We start from the raw sequence: 16,792 nt of genomic DNA on the forward strand, positions 1-16,792 counted from the left end.
CATAGTGGCATAGAGCTGTAGAGTACAGATCTGCGTAGTGGCATAAAGCTGTAGAGTACAGATCTGCGTCGTGGCATAGAGCTGTAGGGTACAGATCTGCATAGTGGAATAGAGCTGTAGAGTACAGATCTGCGTAGTGGCACAGAGCTGTAGAGTACAGATCTGCGTAGTGGCACAGAGCTGTAGAGTACAGATCTGCGTAGTGGCACAGAGCTGTAGAGTACAGATCTGCGTAGTGGCATAGAGCTGTAGAGTACAGATCTGCGTAGTGGCATAGAGCTGTAGAGTACAGATCTGCGTAGTGGCACAGAGCTGTAGAGTACAGATCTGCGTAGTGGCACAGAGCTGTAGAGTACAGATCTGCGTAGTGGCATAGAGCTGTAGAGTACAGATCTGCGTAGTGGCACAGAGCTATAGAGTACAGATCTGCGTAGTGGCACAGAGCTGTAGAGTACAGACTCTTACAGAAGTTGCACACATGGGGAACATTTTAAGTAGCCCGGGGTCTTTAAGTAGCCCGGGGTCTTTAAGTAGCCCGGGGTCTTTAAGTATCCCGGGGTCTTTAAGTAGCCCGGGGTCTTTAAGTATCCCGGGGTCTTTAAGTAGCCCGGGGTCTTTAAGTATCCCGGGGTCTTTAAGTATCCCGGGGTCTTTAAGTAGCCCGGGGTCTTTAAGTAGCCCGGGGTCTTTAAGTAGCCCGGGGTCTTTAAGTAGCCCGGGGTCTTTAAGTAGCCCGGGGTCTTTAAGTAGCCCGGGGTCTTTAATTCCAACGTCATTTTAAAGGAGACTTTGATAGGGTCTTTATTCTATACCAAATGATGGAAAAGGGAATCCATCTTTATAGCCCAGTCCAAGTATGTGGGTCTTTAAGTAGCTACACTGACAAACTGAGTCTGAGGTCAACGTCATTTTAAAAAAGTAGACCTGGTCTTGAATCCATTATAGCCCAGTCCAAGGTGTGTGGAGACACATATTTAGGCTACACTGACAAACTGAGAATCTGAGATCAATAAAAAAAGACCTGGTCTTGAATCCATCTATAGCCCAGTCCAAGGTGGTCATATTGTAGGCTACACTGACAAACTGAGAATCTGAGATCAATAAAAAAGACCTGGTCTTGAATCTTATAACCCAGTCCAAGGTGTGTGGAGACACATATTGTAGGCTACAGTAGGAGGAGGAAATTATAGTCCTAAAATTGCTTTCCAGTTTTACTGACTCACTCCCTGTTGATGGCTGATGCGCTCGTGCCAAAAGCCTCTCTGTCTCTGATTTTATAAGTACAGCAGATTAATGTGTTGGTAGCCTACAGCAGAGAGTCTTCTCTTTTCAGCCAGAGCCATCTGCTTTCCAACCTGTGTTTTCCCTCGATTGTATTTGAAATATTGAGAAAGGCCTGTTTGGTCTGCATGCTGTTTGTTCACTGACAGATTAGACTTTGATAGATAGACTATTCCTTGTTATCTGCTACAAAACAGGGCTAATCGGGTTACAATCCATCTATAGACTATTCCTTGTTAGTCCAAGCTAGGCTATTGGCTACAATCAACAGCTAGTGGCTACAATCAACAGCTAGACTATTCCTTGTTAGGCTACACTACAATCAACAGCTAGAATTCCTGTTATCGGGCTCAATCAAAGCTAGACTATTCCTGGTCTACAATCAACAGCTAGGCTATTCCTTGTTATTGGGCTACAATCAACAGCTAGACTATTCCTTGTTATTGGGCTACAATCCACAGCTAGGCTATTCCTTGTTAGCTACAATCCAAGCTAGGTGTTATCGGGACAATCACATATTCCATGTTATCGGGCTACAATCCACAGCTAGGCTATTCCATGTTATTGGGCTACAATCAACAGCTTGACTATTCCATGTTATTGGGCTACAATCAACAGCTAGACTATTCCTTGTTATCGGGCTACAATCAACAGCTAGACTATTCCATGTTATTGGGCTACAATCAACAGCTAGACTATTCCATGTTATCGGGCTACAATCAACAGCTAGACTATTCCTTGTTATCGGGCTACAATCAACAGCTAGACTATTCCATGTTATTGGGCTACAATCAACAGCTAGACTATTCCTTGTTATCGGGCTACAATCCACAGCTAGACTATTCCTTGTTATCGGGCTACAATCAACAGCTAGACTATTCCATGTTATTGGGATACAATCAACAGCTAGGCTATTCCTTGTTATTGGGCTACAATCAACAGCTAGACTATTCCTTGTTATCGGGCTACAATCAACAGCTAGACTATTCCTTGTTATCGGGCTACAATCAACAGCTAGACTATTCCTTGTTATCAGCTACAATCAACAGCTAGGCTATTCCTTGTTATCGGGCTACAATCAACAGCTAGACTATTCCTTGTTAAATACAATCAACAGCTAGACTATTCCTTGTTATCGGGCTACAATCAACAGCTAGACTATTCCATGTTATTGGGCTACAATTAGACTATTCACGGGCTCAATCAACAGCTAGACTATTCCTTGTTATCAGGCTACAATCAACAGCTAGACTATTCCATGTTATTGGGCTACAATCAACAGCTAGACTATTCCTTGTTATCGGGCTACAATCCACAGCTAGACTATTCCTTGTTATCGGGCTACAATCAACAGCTAGACTATTCCTTGTTATCGGGCTACAATCAACAGCTAGACTATTCCTTGTTATCGGGCTACAATCAACAGCTAGACTATTCCATGTTATCGGGCTACAATCAACAGCTAGACTATTCCATGTTATTGGGCTACAATCAACAGCTAGGCTATTCCTTGTTATTGGGCTACAATCAACAGCTAGACTATTCCTTGTTATTGGGCTACAATCCACAGCTAGGCTATTCCTTGTTATCGGGCTACAATCAACAGCTAGACTATTCCATGTTATTGGGCTACAATCAACAGCTTGACTATTCCATGTTATTGGGCTACAATCAACAGCTTGACTATTCCATGTTATTGGGCTACAATCAACAGCTAGACTATTCCTTGTTATCGGGCTACAATCAACAGCTAGACTATTCCATGTTATTGGGCTACAATCAACAGCTAGACTATTCCATGTTATCGGGCTACAATCAACAGCTAGACTATTCCTTGTTATCGGGCTACAATCAACAGCTAGACTATTCCATGTTATTGGGCTACAATCAACAGCTAGACTATTCCTTGTTATCGGGCTACAATCCACAGCTAGGCTATTCCTTGTTATTGGGCTACAATCCACAGTTTGGCTATTCCAGCTCCACAGCTAAGCTATTCCTTGTTATTGGGCTACAATCACAGCAGCTATTCCTTGTTATCGGGCTACAATTCCAGTTTGTTATTGGGCTACAATCAACAGCTAGGCTATTCCTTGTTATTGGGCTACAATCCACAGCTAGGCTATTCCTTGTTATCAGTTTGGCTATTCCTTTATATTACAATCACAGCAGCTTTATATTCCTTCTGTAGCTCTAGAGCATTCCAGGGTAGTGGGTTCGATTCCCGGGACCACCCATACGTAGAATGTATGCACACATGACTGTAAGTGGCTTTGGATAAAAGCGTCTGCTAAATGGCATATATTATATTATATTGGGCTACAATCCACAGCTAGGCTATTCCTTGTTATTGAGTTACAATCCACAGCTAGGCTATTCCTTTATATTGGGCTACAATCCACAGCTAGGCTATTCCTTGTTATCGGGCTACAATCCACAGCTAGGCTATTCCTTGTTATTGGGCTACAATCCACAGCTAGGCTATTCCTTTATTTTGGGCTACAATCCACAGCTAGGCTATTTCTTGTTATCGGGCTACAATCCACAGCTAGGCTATTCCTTGTTATTGGGCTACAATCCACAGCTAGGCTATTTCTTGTTATCGGGCTACAATCCACAGCTAGGCTATTCCTTGTTATCGGGCTACAATCCACAGCTAGGCTATTTCTTGTTATCGGGCTACAATCCACAGCTAGGCTATTCCTTGTTATCGGGCTACAATCCACAGTTTGGCTATTCCTTTATATTGGGCTACAATCCACAGCTAGGCTATTCCTTGTTATTGGGCTACAATCCACAGCTAGGCTATTCCTTGTTATCGGGCTACAATCCACAGCTAGGCTATTCCTTGTTATTGGGCTACAATCCACAGCTAAGCAATTCCTTGTTTTTGGGCTTCCAGTTTGGCTATTCCTTGTTATTGGGTTACAATCAACAGGGCTTGTTATTGGGTTACAATCAACAGCTGGACTATTCCTTGTTATTGGGTTACAATCAACAGCTAGACTATTCCTTGTTATCGGGCTACAATCAACAGCTAGACTATTCCATGTTATTGGGCTACAATCAACAGCTAGACTATTCCTTGTTATCGGGCTACAATCCACAGCTAGACTATTCCTTGTTATCGGGCTACAATCAACAGCTAGACTATTCCATGTTATTGGGATACAATCAACAGCTAGGCTATTCCTTGTTATTGGGCTACAATCAACAGCTAGACTATTCCTTGTTATCGGGCTACAATCAACAGCTAGACTATTCCTTGTTATCGGGCTACAATCAACAGCTAGACTATTCCTTGTTATCAGCTACAATCAACAGCTAGGCTATTCCTTGTTATCGGGCTACAATCAACAGCTAGACTATTCCTTGTTATCGGGCTACAATCAACAGCTAGACTATTCCTTGTTATCGGGCTACAATCAACAGCTAGACTATTCCATGTTATTGGGCTACAATCAACAGCTAGACTATTCCTTGTTATCGGGCTACAATCAACAGCTAGACTATTCCTTGTTATCGGGCTACAATCAACAGCTAGACTATTCCATGTTATTGGGCTACAATCAACAGCTAGACTATTCCTTGTTATCGGGCTACAATCCACAGCTAGACTATTCCTTGTTATCGGGCTACAATCAACAGCTAGACTATTCCTTGTTATCGGGCTACAATCAACAGCTAGACTATTCCTTGTTATCGGGCTACAATCAACAGCTAGACTATTCCTTGTTATCGGGCTACAATCAACAGCTAGACTATTCCATGTTATTGGGCTACAATCAACAGCTAGGCTATTCCTTGTTATTGGGCTACAATCAACAGCTAGACTATTCCTTGTTATTGGGCTACAATCCACAGCTAGGCTATTCCTTGTTATCGGGCTACAATCAACAGCTAGACTATTCCTTGTTATCAGGGCTACAATCAACAGCTTGACTATTCCATGTTATTGGGCTACAATCAACAGCTAGACTATTCCTTGTTATCGGGCTACAATCAACAGCTAGACTATTCCATGTTATTGGGCTACAATCAACAGCTAGACTATTCCATGTTATCGGGCTACAATCAACAGCTAGACTATTCCTTGTTATCGGGCTACAATCAACAGCTAGACTATTCCATGTTATTGGGCTACAATCAACAGCTAGACTATTCCTTGTTATCGGGCTACAATCCACAGCTAGGCTATTCCTTGTTATTGGGCTACAATCCACAGTTTGGCTATTCCTTGTTATTGGGCTACAATCCACAGCTAAGCAATTCCTTGTTATTGGGCTACAATCCACAGCTAGGCTATTCCTTGTTATCGGGCTACAATCCACAGTTTGGCTAATCCTTTATATTGGGCTACAATCAACAGCTAGGCTATTCCTTGTTATTGGGCTACAATCCACAGCTAGGCTATTCCTTGTTATCGGGCTACAATCCACAGTTTGGCTATTCCTTTATATTGAGCAACAATCCACAGCTAGGCTATTCCTATTCCTTGTTATAACGCCAGGGTAGTGGGCTACAATCCACAGCTAGGCTATCTGCTAAATGGCATATATTATATTATATTGGGCTACAATCCACAGCTAGGCTATTCCTTGTTATTGAGTTACAATCCACAGCTAGGCTATTCCTTTATATTGGGCTACAATCCACAGCTAGGCTATTCCTTGTTATCGGGCTACAATCCACAGCTAGGCTATTCCTTGTTATTGGGCTACAATACTATTCCTTTATTTTGGGCTACAATCCACAGCTAGGCTATTTCTTGTTATCGGGCTACAATCCACAGCTAGGCTATTCCTTGTTATTGTTCCACAGCTAGGCTATTTCTTGTTATCGGGCTACAATCCACAGCTAGGCTATTCCTTGTTTATACAATCCACAGCTAGGCTATTTCTTGTTATCGGGCTACAATCCACAGCTAGGCTATTCCTTGTTATCGGGCTACAATCCACAGTTTGGCTATTCCTTTATATTGGGCTACAATCCACAGCTAGGCTATTCCTTGTTATTGGGCTACAATCCACAGCTAGGCTATTCCTTGTTATCGGGCTACAATCCACAGTTAGGCTATTCCTTGTTATTGGGCTACAATCCACAGCTAAGCAATTCCTTGTTTTTGGGCTACAATCCACAGTTTGGCTATTCCTTGTTATTGGGTTACAATCAACAGCTAGGCTATTCCTTGTTATTGGGTTACAATCAACAGCTGGACTATTCCTTGTTATTGGGTTACAATCAACAGCTAGACTATTCCTTGTTATTGGGCTACAATCCACAGCTAAGCTATTCCTTTATGTTGGGCTACAATCCACAGCTAGGCTATTCCTTATTATTGGGTTACAATCAACAGCTAGACTATTCCTTGTTATTGGCTATTCCTTTATGTTGGGCTACAATCCACAGCTAGGCTATTCCTTTTGTTTACAATTGGGTTTACAATCCACAGCTTGGCTATTCCTTTATTCTACAATCCACAGCTAGGTTATTGGGTTACAATCCACAGCTAGGCTATTCCTTGTTATTGGGCTACAATCCACAGCTAGGCTATTCCTTTATGTTGGGCTACAATCCACAGCTAGGCTATTCCTTGTTATTGGGTTACAATCAACAGCTAGACTATTCCTTGTTATTGGGCTACAATCCACAGCTAGGCTATTCCTTTATGTTGGGCTACAATCCACAGCTAGGCTATTCCTTTATGTTGGGCTACAATCCACAGCTAGGCTATTCCTTGTTATTGGGCTACAATCCACAGCTAGGCTATTCCTTTATGTTGGGCTACAATCCACAGCTATGGAAATGTAAAATAAATAAGCTATGGATCATCTGTGGCTTAATTATAGGCCTTCTGGTGGTGTAGTATTCTGAATGATTTCATTTATTTCTGAACAGACAACAGTACTTATATAACTTGGGCTAATGTATTACAAGGTATCAGGACTGTTGCAGTTTCTCCAGAACCGTGCAGCTGTGATTCTATAAGGAAACAAATGATGAATTGAAACACTGGAGAGATGAGAGTCGCAGGCTCATGTCTATCGGAGCAGAGAGGAGAGAGATCGTAGAAAAGTGAATTCAATTTGAGTTATGTGAGAGAGAGATACAGGCACGATTGTCATACAGCCACGGCCACCCGTTGGTCTCACACATACACAGTGGCGACCCGTCATTCAAGGCAGCCCATTTGAATTAAATACATTTTGGGAGGGGGTCTTGCCTGTTCTGCATTTTATTTTGGTGTTAATATGTCACATATCAGTTTGTAAACAATGTTTAATATATATATAATTGGGTTCATAAAGCCGCATACAGACATGGTCTCTTTTTGTTTTCTTGAGTGAGGCAGCTCCAACATGCAGGTGTTTCACTCAGTGCTTTCTGTGGTGGTGGGAAAGGCAGCAGAAAATATGGAAAGTTGCACCGTGATTGGCTCAGTGTTCTGTCACTCATGGGGACACCTCGTCATCGCCAATTCAAAGGGTAGACCACGAAAATGCTATCCCCTTTGGTTTTGGTGCTGCCATGGAGTAAAAAAGTATTTAGTCAGCCACCAATTGTGCAAGTTCTCCCACTTAAAAAGATGAGAGAGGCCTGTAATTTTCATCATAGGTAAACTTCAACTATGACAGACAAAATGAGGGAAAAAATCCAGAAAATCACATGGTAGGATTTTTAATTAATTTATTTGCAAATTATGGTGGAAAATAAGTATTTGGTCAATAACAAAAGTTTCTCAATACTTTGTTATATACCCTTTTTTTGGCAATAACAGAGATCACACGTTTTCTGTAAGTCTTCACAAGGTTCTCACACACTGTTGCTGGTATTTTGGCCCATTCCTCCATGCAGATCTCCTCTAGAGCAGTGATGTTTTGGGGCTGTTGCTGGGCAACACGGACTTTCAACTCCCTCCAAAGATTTTCTATGGGGTTGAGATCTGGAGACTGGCTAGGCCACTCCAGGACCTTGAAATGCTTCTTACGAAGCCACTTCTTCGTTGTCCGGGCAGTGTGTTTGGGATAATTGTCATGCTGAAAGACCCAGCCACGTTTCATCTTCAATGCCCCTTGCTGATGGAAGGAGGTTTTCACTCAAAATCTCACGATGCATGGCCCCATTCATTCTTTACTTTACACGGATCAGTCGTCCTGGTCCCTTTGCAGAAAAACAGCCCCAAAGCACCCCCATGCTTCACAGTAGGTATGGTGTTCTTTGGATGCAACTCAGCATTCTTTGTCCTCCAAACACGACGAATTGAGTTTTTACCAAAAAGTTCTATTTTGGTTTCATCTGACCATATGACATTCTCCCAATCTTCTTTTGGATCAACCAAATGCTCTCTATCAAACTTCAGACAGGCCTGGACATGTACTGGCTTAAGCAGGGGGGACAAGTCTGGCACTGCAGGATTTGAATCCCTGGCGGAGTAGTGTGTTACTGATGGTAGGCTTTGTTACTTTGGTCCCAGCTCTCTGCAGGTCATTCACTAGGTCCCCCCGTGTGGTTCTGGGATTTTTGCTCACCGTTCTTGTGATCATTTTGACTCCCCCGGGGTGAGATCTTGCGTGGAGCCCCAGATCAAGGGAGATTATCAGTGGTCTTGTATGTCTTCCATTTCCTAATAATTGCTCCCACAGTTGATTTCTTCAAACCAAGCTGCTTACCTATTGCAGATTCAGTCTTCCCAGCCTGGTGCAGGTCTACAATTTTGTTTCTGGTGTCCTTTGACAGCTCTTTGGTCTTGGCCATAGTGGAGTTTGGAGTGTGACTGTTTGAGGTTATGGACAGGTGTCTTTTATACTGATAACAAGTTCAAACAGGTGCCATTAATACAGGAAACGAGTGGAGGACAGAGGAGCCTCTTAAAGAAGAAGTTACAGGTCTGTGAGAGCCAGAAATCTTGCTTGTTTGTAGGTGACCAAATACTTATTTTCCACCATAATTTGCAAATAAATTCATTAAAAATCCTACAATGTGATTTTCTGGATTTTTTATCTCATTTTGTCTGTCATAGTTGAAGTGTACCTATGATGAAAATTACAGGCCTCTCTCATCTTTTTAAGTGGGAGAACTTGCACAATTTGTGGCTGACTAAATACGTTTTTGCCCCACTGTACATTAAAAGTGCCCATCCAAGAAGGCTCAAGGTCATTGGCCACAGATAAAATGATGTCAAATCACATATGTACAGTAGCTTTATTATCTACAGTGCAGGTGGCCTTCTGCCTTTTGGTAGGCCATCATTGCAAATAAGAATTTGTTCTTAACTGACTTGCCTAGTTAAATAAAGGTGAAATATATATATTTTTTAATCATACTTTCAAAATCTTATCTAGCAGTCATCATCATGAATCGAGTCGACAATCTACTGGCAAATCCTTCTTAATCCTCGTCATATGAAGAGAAATAATGAAGAGAAAGTATAGATAAAATCCCTATGCTCATCGGCCATTGGACATAAACATTACACAACAAGTTGGAAATCGCAAATTCAACAATGAGTGGTTTAGAAGTAATCAGTGGCCACCTGCAAGCATTGCAAAGCAATCATTAGCCTGCTCTTCAGTGGAGTGGTCCCAAATCTAAGATTACGGGTCGCTTTTCCTAATTTAAAATGATAAACATTCAACATTGGCCATGCTGTCAATGAAGCATGATTTGTGCCGCACTCAACTCAACCGTTAACTCTGAACTGCAAAATCTAACTTTAGTGAGTTCAGGACAACTGGGAACTCGGGAAAAATGAGCTACGACTGGGAAAATACGTTTCGAACTTTCATTCAACTCGGAATTGTAAATCCGGGAACTCTGGCCGCTTTCTGGAGCTACAACCTGAAGGTCACTGACGTCATCATGATGAATCTTTTCTTTATGTTCCAGTTCCCAGTTCCCAGTTTTTGAGTTCCCAGTTTGTCAACGAAGGACCACCGCGCTACTTTCCTGTTCAAGTGAGCACGGCACAACAAGGTGAGTCCAAAAATGTAATGCATGCTGCTGCATAAATGATCTAATATATTAAGGAGATGTGTAGACTGTAGCTAAGAAATTAATACCAGGTGTATATTGTGTAGTAAACTGTTAGTAGCTCACGTGTCTCACCCTGATAATTTGGTCAATTTTCACCTCTTAATTTCACCTACTGTTCTGACTTGGTGGTGCACATGTAGCCTATAACCTGTTTTAGAGAAATGTAGTCATTGAATATTGTAAGAGCTTTCATTGTCTGCTTATATATGCCCCCTTTATTTATCCTACACTTCTGAGTTGGTGTACAGGGAGAACATTGTAAGAATGGCCCATGTTCGGAATTATGTCGCTGTTCATTTCAAAAGTGCTGAACAATTATTTATATTGACTACGTCCGTCCCAGCTCGCTCATTAATGTCTTAATCAAAATTACGGATTGCCTCATATCCGCTTGTCGTCCCCTTATGCCATAGTTTGTACATCTCAATTGTCATTAGAAACCACATTTGTTTAAGTCAGCCATATCAGCTATGTTTTTATAAAGGCAGTAAATGAGGCTGAATGAACTGTTTCTCTGCCAGACAAGGCTGGCAGAGAAATATCCAGGTGTAGCAGTGGTAAGGTGTTGGGACTCTGCTGATAACCAGGTATAACAGTGGTAAGGTGTTGGGACTCTGCTGATATCCAGGTGTAACAGTGGTAAGGTGTTGGGACTCTGCTGATATCCAGGTATAACAGTGGTAAGGTGTTGGGACTCTGCTGATATCCAGGTATAACAGTGGTAAGGTGTTGGGACTGCTGTTGGGACAGCTTTAGTTTGTCACCGTTATAGTGCAATGAATGTATTTTATTTTTATTTTACCTTTATTTAACCAGGCAAGTCAGTTAAGAACAAATTCTTATTTACAATGACGGCCTGGGAACAGTGGGTTAACTGCCTGTTCAGGGGCAGAACGACAGATTTGTACCTTGGCAGCTCGGGGGTTTGAACCTGCAACCTTCCGGTTACTAGTCCAACGCTCTAACCACTAGGCTACGCTGCCCCTACACTCTAACCACTAGGCTACGCTGCCACCTCTACACTCTAACCACTAGGCTACGCTGCCACCCTACACTCTAACCACTAGGCTACGCTGCCACCTCTACACTCTAACCACGCTGCTGCCCCCTACACTCTAACCACTAGGCTACGCTGCCGCCCCTACACTCTAACCACTAGGCTACGCTGCCGCCCTACACTCTAACCACTAGGCTACGCTGCCCACACTCTAACCACTAGGCTACGCTGCCACCTCTACACTCTAACCCTAGGCCTACACTACACTCTAACCACTAGGCTACGCTGCCGCCCCACTATTGTTTAGTGTTGTGGCTTTGCTGACATACATCCCACCTTTTTGATTTTCCCCTCCAAGATTTACATGCTAAAATCGCCACTGTGACCTACATACAGTAGGTCACAGTGTTGTGCAAACCATAACCCGGCCCGACCCCAATCAACTCTTCAGAATATTAGGGCCAGGGCTGAAAATCTAATTTCTTCCATTAAGTTTGTTTTTGGGGGCAGAAGAATTAAGGAAGAGGAAACTCGAAAGAACTTTGATCGCTTTCATTGTCATTTTTTTTTTTTTGCAAAAAAGGGTACAATTATTTTTCGTGCCACGAGACCCAGATCCAGCTAAATAGGTTCCCGGAACAAAACAGTCCGAAACAGAGAGGTGGGATCCGGCACAAATGAACCACTGCTCTCTCCTCCCACGAGCCAATTCAAACCAATCAAACCCTTCTGTTCCTGGAACGCTCCGACCATCCAGTCTAGAAACATTAGTGACCATTATAGTGACCATTATAATGAAGTCATTATAGAGCAGGACCCCTGGTGGGCCATTAGTAGAAGTAGCTTTTCAGTAAGGACACACACACACACACACACACACACACACACACACACACACACACACACACACACACACACACACACACACACACACACACACACACACACACACACACACACACACACACACACAATCAGTTTTCTTTCATTTCCTTCCTCAGACAACCATACATAAGAATGGCTAGTTGGCACATTCTCCAGGATCTTTAAATTCATTACTTTGTTTTGGTGTTTCAACAGCTAAGGAAATCAATGATTGATCAAAAAAAATCAGTGATTAATTTACAAGACTTTGGCTGTGTTCACGTAGGCAGCCCAATTCTGATCTTTTTTTTCTCACTAATTGGTCTTTTGAACAATCAGATCTGATGTGATTGGTCAAAAGATCAGAATTGTGCTGCGTGTGTAAACACAGCCTTTTTGAAGCAGATGTTCCCTTTTCCACAAATCACTGAGTGATTCAGCGACAAAGTCAGTTGGTTTTGTCGCCGGGAAGACACACACACACACGCACGCACGCACGCACGCACACACACACACACACACACACACACACACACACACACACACACACACACACACCAATAAAAACAGCTAAATCTAAGTGCAAGTCATACGCAAAAGTTGTACAACTTACAATCAACATGCAGGGTCAGGGATGATAACATTAAACATGGACAGTTGTTGTATCCCAAATAGCACCCTATTCCCTATATTGTGCACTATGTAGAGAACAGGGTTCTATTTGGGACACAGTCAATCCTCTCCTCAGACTCTACAGTTCCTCCAAGCCTGAGGAGCCCAAACTGCCAAGCTCTCTGACTGCAGTGATTGAGTCTACTAAACATGAACAGACAGACAGACTGACTACAACACAGTGGAACTAAAGTGAGTCATTGCCTGCTTACTGCCAACTCATTCAACCCCTGGTTCGTCTGGTAGCTTACTGCCAAGTCATTCAACCCCTGGTTCCTTTTTCCTGCTTACTGCCAAGTCATTCAACTCCTGGTTCCTTTGGTAGCTTACTGCCAAGTCATTCAACCCCTGGTTCCTTTAGCCTGCTTACTGCCAAGTCATTCAACCCCTGGTTCCTTTAGCCTGCTTACTGCCAAGTCATTCAACCCCTGGTTCCTTTGTTAGCTTACTGCCAAGTCATTCAACCCCTGTTTCCTTTGTTAGCTTACTGCCAACTCATTCAACCCCTGGTTCCTTTGTTAGCTTACTGCCAACTCATTCAACCCCTGGTTCCTTTGTTAGCTTACTGCCAAGTCATTCAACCCCTGGTTCCTTTTTCCTGCTTACTGCCAAGTCATTCAACTCCTGGTTCCTTTGGTAGCTTACTGCCAAGTCATTCAACCCCTGGTTCCTTTTTCCTGCTTACTGCCAAGTCATTCAACTCCTGGTTCCTTTGGTAGCTTACTGCCAAGTCATTCAACCCCTGGTTGGTTTGGTAGCTTACTGCCAAGTCATTCAACCCCTGGTTCCTTTGGTAACTTACTGCCAAGTCATTCAACCCCTGGTTCCTTTGGTAACTTACTGCCAAGTCATTCAACCCCTGGTTCCTTTGGTAACTTACTGCCAAGTCATTCAACCCCTGGTTGGTTTGGTAGCTTACTGCCAAGTCATTCAACCCCTGGTTGGTTTGGTAGCTTACTGCCAAGTCATTCAACCCCTGGTTGGTTTGGTAGCTTACTGCCAAGTCATTCAACCCCTGGTTGGTTTGGTAGCTTACTGCCAAGTCATTCAACCCCTGGTTCCTTTGGTAGCTTACTGCCAAGTCATTCAACCCCTGGTTGGTTTGGTAGCTTACTGCCAAGTCATTCAACCCCTGGTTGGTTTGGTAGCTTACTGCCAAGTCATTCAACCCCTGGTTGGTTTGGTAGCTTACTGCCAAGTCATTCAACCCCTGGTTGGTTTGGTAACCAGCCAAAGTCCTGACTTCTTTCCTCTCAGTGCCACTGTCTGCAGTCATTCTAACCTCGTCCCCAGGCTCAGGCTCAGAGAGAGAAGGCTGGGATTACATTGGTCCTAAATGGTACCTAATTACTTTTGGCCACCCTTTTCCCTTCGCACACTACTTTTAGTCACCCTATTCCCTTAGTGGACAAAAGTAGAGCACTACATGGGGAATAGGGTGCCACTTTAAATGCAGACACATGCGATCGTGCATCACTGTTCAAAGCTGTGCTCCTGTTGCCATAGAACCCAGTCAGTAAACATAGAGGCGTGTTAAAGACACAGGACGGAGGGATGCAGTGGTGTTACCATGGAGCTGGGGGGAGAGGAGTACCTGTGGTGTAGCGGGAGAGAGGTCTGTTCTAGACAGCAGGGAGGAGGAGAGGGGGGGTGAGGAGGGGACGGAGGAGAGGAGGAGGAGGAGGAGAGGAGGTGACGGAGGAGAGGAGGGGATGTAGGAGAGGAGGGGACGGAGGAGAGGAGGGGATCGAGGAGAGGAGGGGACGGAGGAGAGGGAGGGACGGAGGAGAGGAGGGACGGAGAGGAGGGGGAGGAGAGGAGGGGACGGAGGAGGGAGGGGATCGAGGAGAGGAGGGAGACGGAGCGGAGGGGACGGAGGAGGAGGGACGGAGGAGAGGAGGGGACGGAGGAGAGGAGGGGACGGAGGAGAGGAGGGGAGGGAGAGGAGGTGACGGAGGAGAGGAGGGGATGTAGGAGAGGAGGGGACGGAGGGAGGAGGGGATCGAGGAGAGGAGGGGACGGAGCAGAGGAGGGGACGGAGCAGAGGAGGGGACGGAGGAGAGGGAGGGAGGGACGGAGGAGGGGACGGAGGAGAGGAGGGGATGTAGGAGAGGGAGGGACGGAGGAGGGGACGGAGGAGAGGAGGGGACGGAGGAGAGGGAGGGACGGAGGAGGGGACGGAGGAGAGGAGGGGATGTAGGAGAGGGAGGGACGGAGGAGGGGACGGAGGAGAGGAGGGGACGGAGGAGAGGGAGGGACGGAGGAGGGGACGGAGGAGAGGAGGGGATGTAGGAGAGGAGGGGACGGAGGAGAGGGAGGGAGGAGGGGAGGAGAGGGAGGAGGAGAGGAGAAGGAGAGAAGGGAGAGGGGGAGGATGAGGAGGGAACGGAGGAGAGGAGGGGAAAGAGGAGGGGCAGGAAGACAGGAAGAGTTCAATGCCCTACAGTACCCCCTCAAAGGTATAAACACACTATCTACAGAAGAACACAAGATGAGAAGGTTGGATTTCAACCCTTCTGAAGTCAGCTAGAAATAACTGATGATGATGATGATGATGACCACAGAGAATTTGAAGAAATTCTCAAAAGGACCAAGACATTCCCGATTTGTAGTCTGAGAGGTGCACGTCTGAAAAGTAATATCACACACAATGGGACTAGAGAGTTTAATGGACCAGCTGAAAAGAAAAGAGACCTTCACTCACACAGACGTTTGGGCTTTCTGTCCCAAAGGGAGTCATTTAGTCTTCTCTGTTCCTCTTCATCACAGTAGAGGTTCTCTTTGTGAGTGATGATGAGGCTATGTCTCTAGAATAGACTTGGACAGGTGTAGATCCTCTCACACTTGCTGTAAAGTGACTTTTACGAAAGTTAAACTCATTATTTAAGTCTGTGATTATTTTGCCATATCTTTGGAATAGAAAATAGCAAGAATGTTATTTCGTCTTTAGTATACAAACAGCGTGTTTACATTAACATAGTTTTAAATAACAGGCAACTATTAACATAATATCGATCTCATGTCAATAAACTGAGACTGGGAACTTTTCCAGCCAGACACTTTGCCTTGCTACTGTATCGATCGTTCACAGCTTTGCATTCAGTAACTGCAACACTGTGTCGACTATAAAGTGTAGAGCGCTCCTTCACAGTGTTCTCGTTCTAGAGTTGTCGTCATTTACCTTTGGGTTCAGCACCAGTTGCTGTTCATCAAAGTGCAGCAGAGCCACGGAGTTCGACTCGGAATTATTGACGAATATCTGCAGACACGGATACAGCGAAGTCCCCTTGCAGTCCGCCCCGCACGTGAACACGCACTCGAACATCTCCTCCGGTCTGAGCACGGACACCACCGTGCAGTTGGCCGGTTTGCTCTGCATGCTCTGTAGAGTTGGACTGAGCCAGCAGAACCCGAGGATAAAGAGGGACAGAATGCCACAGACGATGAGGAACAGTCCTAGTCGGATACTCTTATCCTCCGCCTCCGAGTACTCGTATGACACCCTCATTTTCGCCATTATGCTCCTCTTCGGTCTGAAAAGAGCTCGAAAGTGACGGAGAGGAGAGCTGGAGAGGGGCTTCTCTCTCTCTCTCTCTCTCTCTCTCTCTCTGCGCTGTGTTGCCCCAAACACTGGCAGCCTCTAGGAAAACGTCCCTCTCACTCAACCGGCCTCCGCGCCCTCCCTTCTGCATGGAGAACTTTGCGAAAGCGGAGCAGCTGCGGTCCAGCCTGTCCCTCCTCCCCCTCGCTCTTATGCGCGTGATATCTACTTCATATCACAACGGTCCGTAGAGATGTGGATTTCGCTGAAAGGCTGGATGTTGCATCTGGGATTCGGTTCGGAGTAAATGCCGCTCCCTTTACTGCGGATCAGATGATGCGCTGCAGCGGTCCCTCGCCGTGGCTCCGACATCCATCACTTCGCTGTGGACAAACTGGTCTACT

General features: G+C 44.7%; 1 protein-coding gene across 1 annotated transcript in view; it reads right to left on the reverse strand.

Annotated features, from left to right (window-relative positions):
* LOC124022025 (calcium-activated potassium channel subunit beta-4-like) overlaps positions 1-16,583 on the reverse strand; it is an 82,771-nt gene extending 66,188 nt beyond the window's left edge. Inside the window, exon 1 of the mRNA XM_046337077.1 lies at positions 16,029-16,583. Within this exon, the coding sequence (XP_046193033.1) occupies positions 16,029-16,364 (336 nt within the window). The 5' untranslated portion in view covers positions 16,365-16,583. The remainder of the gene's footprint in view (positions 1-16,028) is intronic.
* Positions 16,584-16,792: the final 209 nt, after the last annotated feature.

This window comes from Oncorhynchus gorbuscha, unplaced genomic scaffold (genome assembly GCF_021184085.1).
Source record: "Oncorhynchus gorbuscha isolate QuinsamMale2020 ecotype Even-year unplaced genomic scaffold, OgorEven_v1.0 Un_scaffold_1269, whole genome shotgun sequence".
Classification (NCBI taxonomy): Eukaryota; Metazoa; Chordata; class Actinopteri; order Salmoniformes; family Salmonidae; genus Oncorhynchus; species Oncorhynchus gorbuscha.